The sequence below is a fragment of the Sorex fumeus genome, unplaced genomic scaffold (genome assembly GCF_029834395.1).
Source record: "Sorex fumeus unplaced genomic scaffold, SorFum_2.1 ptg000044l, whole genome shotgun sequence".
Taxonomy (NCBI): Eukaryota; Metazoa; Chordata; class Mammalia; order Eulipotyphla; family Soricidae; genus Sorex; species Sorex fumeus.
Genome location: NW_026606101.1, coordinates 19,278,980 through 19,284,979, shown reverse-complemented (window position 1 = coordinate 19,284,979; position 6,000 = coordinate 19,278,980). Strand labels below are relative to the sequence as shown.

General features: G+C 57.3%; 1 protein-coding gene across 2 annotated transcripts in view; it reads right to left on the bottom strand.

Moving 5' to 3' along the window:
- Positions 1–429: 429 nt before the first annotated feature.
- The window catches only part of SIRPA (signal regulatory protein alpha), a 45,313-nt gene continuing 39,742 nt past the window's right edge, over positions 430–6,000 (bottom strand). The window contains exons 7-8 of one of the 2 annotated variants that reach the window (XM_056121401.1): positions 5,623–5,674; positions 430–3,254 (exon numbers count right to left, since the gene is read on the bottom strand). In XM_056121401.1, coding sequence (XP_055977376.1) covers positions 2,988–3,254; positions 5,623–5,674 — 319 coding nt within the window. In that variant the 3' untranslated portion in view covers positions 430–2,987. The remainder of the gene's footprint in view (positions 3,255–5,622; positions 5,675–6,000) is intronic. The other variant, XM_056121402.1, reaches the window with a different exon arrangement.

Below are 6,000 nucleotides of genomic sequence, written 5' to 3'. Positions count from 1 at the left end.
GGCGGGCATGTGCAATGCTGAGGGCAGAAAGGAAAGACCCAGGGACTGAGCCAAGATCTGCCACATGCCTAGCTTGGGGGGCTCCATCCCCCCCCACCCCACCGCCCTGCAGAGGGGCCTTTCTGTCCCTCTCAATCCTGGCTGAGGCCCAGAGAGGTGGGCTGTTGGAATGCTGGGAGCTTGGATGTGGCCGAGCTGGATTCAGATGCAGTTGTCCGCTCACATTCTGTTTACACAGGTGCTGAGGCGCAGCCGTGCCCAGACTCATTCGAGCCAGGGGAAACAAAGTCTGTTTCTATAAAACCCAAGAGAGAGAAAGAAGGGGAGGCGGGTGGCCTTCCATCCCTGAGTCTGGGAGGCCACAGGCAGACTCCCAGATTCGGGGTGACTCACTCACAGAGAGAAAGACACTCAGCACCCACAGGGGTTGTTGTTACCCAGAAATCTTTATTACAAAAATATTTTGCAAGCCAAAAAGTTTAAGTTGCAACTATATACAAAAAGGGGGCCTGTTTCCTTGCCAGCAGTCTTAAAATAAACTCCCCAAACCACGCTTCTTCTGCACTATTGACACGACCTCTTCCTTTTCCTGGGGTTCCATAGACATGGAACGGGGACCGCCAGGCCACCAGGCTGGAGGGAAGCGGCACCACTTCCTTGACCCCGACTACTGACTCCCTTTCCCAAGCCAAAGGAAATCCAGTCGGTGCCCGAGAGCCCTCTGACCAGCCTGGGAGCGGGTCTGCATGTGTGGGAGAAGAGAGCAGTGCTGAGTGCACTCTCTGGGTCAGGGGAGAGACGCAGACCCACAAGCCAACAAGCTTCTGGAGTTTGGAAATAACCCAAGCCAGGTGGCTGGGTCCTGTGCTCCCAGATGTCACAGAGAAAGCCTGACTCAGCGAGCCAGGGCTGCCCACATGGCCTGTTGGCATGACGCATTCCTGGATGCCATCACATCAAATGCCAAATCACTCCCACGTGGTATGTGTGTGTGTGTGAGTGTATACGTGTGCGTGTCTGTCTGTGTATGTGTCTGAATGTGTGTGTGTGTCTGTGTGTGTCTATGTGTATGTGGGTCTGTGCGAATGTATGTATGTGTATGTATGTGTATGTGTGTGTCTGTGTGTTTCTGTGTGTCAATGTGTCTGTATGGTGTGTCCATGTGTCTATGTGTCTGTGTGTGTGTGTATATGTCTGTGTGTCTGTGTATGTGTTTGTATGTGTGTGTCTATGTGTGCCTGTGTGTACGTGTGTGTCTGCGCCTGTGTGTCTGTGCACGCTGAGCTTCTCAAGTTCACCTGCAAAGCTGGTCGGGAAGGTTGTGAGGGTTTCTGGTTCTAAGCCGGGGTTGCCCTGGACGCCTATGCCAGACTCAGGGGTCAGAGAAGATTAGTGCCTCAACCTACGAGCTGACGATGACACGTGAAGACTGAATAAACGAGGCGTGCCACGTGGGCTTGCCCCAGGGGGGCGCTGAACAGCCCTCCACTGTGAGTTGGAAGTGTGGCGGGGTCTGAGGGTCCAGCCAATGCCCAACCTCCTGAGGCAGAGGGACAGAAGGAGGACCGGTTGGGGCTTCCTGGCTGCTCAGTGCTTCTGACTATGTAGGACGGATTCCAGTTTGATCCTAAAAGGGTTTGAAAGGAGCAGCGGGAGAAGTCTCCTGCAGGGGGTCAGTTGGGAGCTGGGCATTTGAGGGAAGGTCACTGAAGACGGGGCGGAGGGGTCCAAGTGGGGAAGAGACGAGCAGCACTTTCAAACCCTGTTTGGCCCTAAAGTGCTGAGAGGTGGTGGGAAGACACTGGGGTCCCCTTTCTCTGGATGAGAGGCCGGCAGACGTGCGGGAACAGCAGCCCGGGGAGAGCGCGGGGGCTAGGCGCGGGGAAGAACCACGCTGGGGGTCACAGGAGGCAGCGGGGCAGCCACAAGGCTTGGCGGAGATTTGGCCGACGGTCCTGGAGCTCAGCACTAAGGCCCCCCTGGCACCTTCCTCCCCCTCCTCAGGGATCTGGAGGAGTCCAGTTTCTGCTGGAAGAAAAGATCCTTCCAGGGCAACCAACGGTTAAACCTTAGACTGCACAAGACCCGACCATGTACTTCAACACATGACAAAGAGCCAAGAGAACGTTGCTGTTGTTTTAAGAAAAAGAAAGAAAAAAAAACAAAAAGAAAAAAAAAACAAACGAAAACGAAACATCACAGATCAAATTTTCTAACACCTCAGTTTCAAGATTGCACGTCTCACGTTTGTCAATAATTTACAGGCGGCGTCCACAGCGGGATGGTGCTGAGTTAGTGCGAGCTGGAGGAAGCAAGCTCAGGGCGAGAGAGGAGCTGGGGCCACGCGGAATCACAGTTGGGGTGACGGGTCCTCCAGGAGTCTCAGGGGGGGCCTCTGAGAGGATGAGGGGTGGGGCAGGAGGGAGGAGCCTTGGAGGTTTGCTCCTCCCCCAGGGTGCGTGGCTCCTCAGCCCAGGGACATTGGCAGCGATTTCTGTCACCAAGTCTCGGAGTGCAAATCCCATAGGCTTCGTCTCCAGCTTTCCCCAGAGGACAGGGCAGTCCGACGTAAAGGGAAAATGCTTCCCCCAGAGATGCATTTGTGTGGTGGTGGTCGGGGGGAGCGGATGGGAATTCTGCCCTCCAGGTCTTGGAAGATGAGACTGTGGCGCACAGGGAGGCCGATTCCTCAGACCGTGACCAAGGTCCGAGGTGGAGGGAGAAGCAGCACAAGGCTACTCAGTCCCCCCTCCCCAGGGCTCCGGCTGCCTCCCAGCTCAGGCCTCCGGCTGGTCTGGCAATGCTGGGGGGGTGAGGCTGCCCTGGACATGCCAGGTGGGCGGGGGACAGGCGAGAGCCACCCTCACCCTTGGGGTTCCAGGGCCTGCGCCCCCTGACCCTTGAGCGGGGGGGCAGTCCTTATCACGGCTGCCCGTGGTGGGCAGAGAGCCTGTGGGGACGGTGCCCGGAGCTGACCGTCCCACCCTTCACTTCCTCTGCACCTGGACGCTGGCGTACTCTGAGCAGGACGGCTCAGGCTTGGGCGCGGGCTGCTTGGTGCCCCGGTTGAGGTGGACCATGTCCAGGTCGGCGTAGGTGAGTGTGTCCTCGGGGCCGGACGCCGGGCCCGTCTGGATGCTGGCGTACTCCGTGTGGTTGTTGGGCTCGGCGGCCCGCGGGGCCGGCTTCTTCCCCTTGGGCAGGTTCAGGTCGGCGTAGGTGATGTCGTTGTTGGCGTCGTTGGTTTCCTGGATCTAAATGGGGGCCCCAAGACGTGGTCATTTGGAGGGTGCCCCCCCCAGCTGTCCACCCAGCCCACCAGCACTGAGTCAGGAGGCTCCATCTCCTTTAAAGGCTTTGCCCGACCCTCCGCGGGCACCCCTCACTGCCCTGCTTCCCTGCCACTCCCGCCAGGGGCCCATCCCATCTCGGGCACCTAACGGGCCCCAAGATCCTCACACAAGGCTGGGTTTATTCGTTCTTATTTTCCTTTTTGGCCTTTGGGCAACGCCTGGCTGTGCTCAGGGCTGACTCCTGGCTCTGTGCTCAGGAATTACTTCTGGTGGGCTCAGGGGACTGTATGGGATGCTGGGAGCGGAACCCGTGTGCAGGCATGGCAAATGCCTACCTGCTCTACTGGCCTAGGGTTCATTACTTTGAGACTGTCCTCGGCTTGGCCCAGGGTACTGCTCTGGGCTCCTTGGCCAGTGTTCCCCATGACAGCTCACCAACCCACGATTTTGTCTGTGTGGTAGCCTGAGGAGGGGCCGATCTCTCAGGGTAACGGTGTGTGTGTGTCGAGGGGGAGGGGGGTTCATTCATTTATTCTTTGATTTAACAATCATCCACCAGGCATGGATGAATCAGTGAAAGGCTGGTGGAGAAGACAACTGGAATGACTCCAGTCTCACCCAGGCACCCCCAGTTAGCAAGGGGCTGGAGTGGGGGAAGTGCTCCAGGTAGGAGGAGGCTGGGGTATCTCCCTCACTTTACCGAGGGACTTTGGGAGAGGCATGAAGTCTCTCGGCTCAGTTCCTCTCTCCAGCGTGGCCAATCACGGGATTTGCCATGGAGACTCAGACTGGCTGTCTGGACAAGCTCTTACAATGGAGTTTGGCACCATGCCTGGGCACACTTAAAACCTGTGAGCTGGTCTTACCCTTTGCCTGTTGCTTTAAACTTCCTCAACCAGAGCAGGCCAGCGGCTCAAAGGACTGAGTCACATACTTTGCATACGGGAACCCTGGGGTCGATCCTAGTCACCACACGGACCACCAAGCCATCTCTGGGTATGATCCTCTCCCCCAACTCCAACAACAAAAAGGCCAACTCCTTCCCCACCACAATGACAAATGATGTTCCTTTAGCATCACTTATCTGGCAACTACGCAGAAGACCCCAGGAAAGTGTATGGACAATGGGCACGCCATTGCTGCCATCTTGGTTATCCAGGCTTAGTGCCCACCCCCACCCCTTCCCCCCATCACAGCCTTGCTTGCTAAGATTTCTCGACTCCATTTGACAGGGAAAGAAAAAGAGACCCAGGGAGGTGAAATAATGTGATCAGAGTTGCCTCGCTGGAAAGGACCCCTCCAGTGGTTTGACCACACGGCCCCTCTGTCCAGAAGCCTGCACTGAACTCAAGAAGCCCTTCCCTCCTCCATCCCCTTGCCTCCTTGTAACAGTTGATGCTGGGCCCTGGGGAGCTCAGACACGAAGCTGGGTTGGTGGCTGCTGAGCCCACGCCTGAGGGACTGGCACACAAGTGGGTGGTGAGTCTGGGCTGATGGTGAGTCTTGTACAGGTTTCAGTGACCAGCTCTGCTCACCACCACTGTTTCCTGGAAAGTTCCAGAAGGCAGTCCCGAGGTAGCAGGCCAGGGGAGGAGTTCTGCCCTCTCCCGTGACTAGAAATCACCTTCTTTTTCTAATGACCCCAAGGCTGGTGTCCTGAAGGGCCCAGTCAGGAGCGCTGTCAAGCACCAGGGCCGGCTCCGTACAAGACAGGAAAGCAGCCATCTGCTCCCCCAGGCCTGACAGTGCCGGGAGGAGGACAGGGCTGGGATTCTCGGCCCGTGGCCAAGCACGTGGTCGCCCGAGAGCTCTCAACAATGTGCAGGGGCTGCGGCCAGCTGGAGCCGCGCAGCGTGCCTGTGTGTGAGGGAATCTGTGACACGGGGTTTTTCCACGGGCTGGGCGGTGCTGCTCTGTGTGAGAGGCACAGGGGCTGGAAGGAGGCGGTGGGGAGGCGGGCGGGGATGCAGGGAGGGCACCCGGGGGGAGAGGGACGGGCGTGGGCCAAGAGCCCAGATGCCAGGAGGGCAGGAGGGGAGGTTGCAAGCTGGCCATGAGGTGGGGGAGGGTGGAACGTTTTCAATGCCAGCGTCCTCACGACCTGTCCCTGTGCTGTGCCCTGAGGTGTGCGTCCCTGAGGCTGGGCCAGACTCCAGGCTGAAGCCGCGATGGGAATGTGCAGAGGACGGGAAAGTAAGGAATGTCAGACTCCTCCCCCCCCCCCCCCAACGACACCCCCCCGGGAAGGAGTCTTAATTTAGAACTGAATCTGCAACTCTGCCGATGCGAGGAAATCACACCATCCAGTTCCCCAGGAAGGGCATCTCACCAAGGACTGTACCTGGGTTATTTCTCTGGCATTCTTCTCGGGCTCATGCAACCTAAAAAGGAAAGAGACACAGGGATAAAAATATCCCCCTCACTATCTCCAGCGCTCATGCAAATCACTAAGAGTAACATTTAGGATCCACTTCCTCTGGGTGGAGGCCCAGGATGAGCCCTTCCCCAGAGAAATGCAACTGTTTATCAGATGTTTGGACCATGGATCTCTGTCCAATGAAAGAGGGGCTTTGGAGCCTCCTTCCTCATGCTATCACTGGATTCATTCACTCTGAAGACGAGGGTCTTTAAAAAATGCTAACACCCGGTGCTGGAACAGGCATGGGGAAACTGGCAATTCTGTGCATTGTCAGAAGGAACGGCAAAG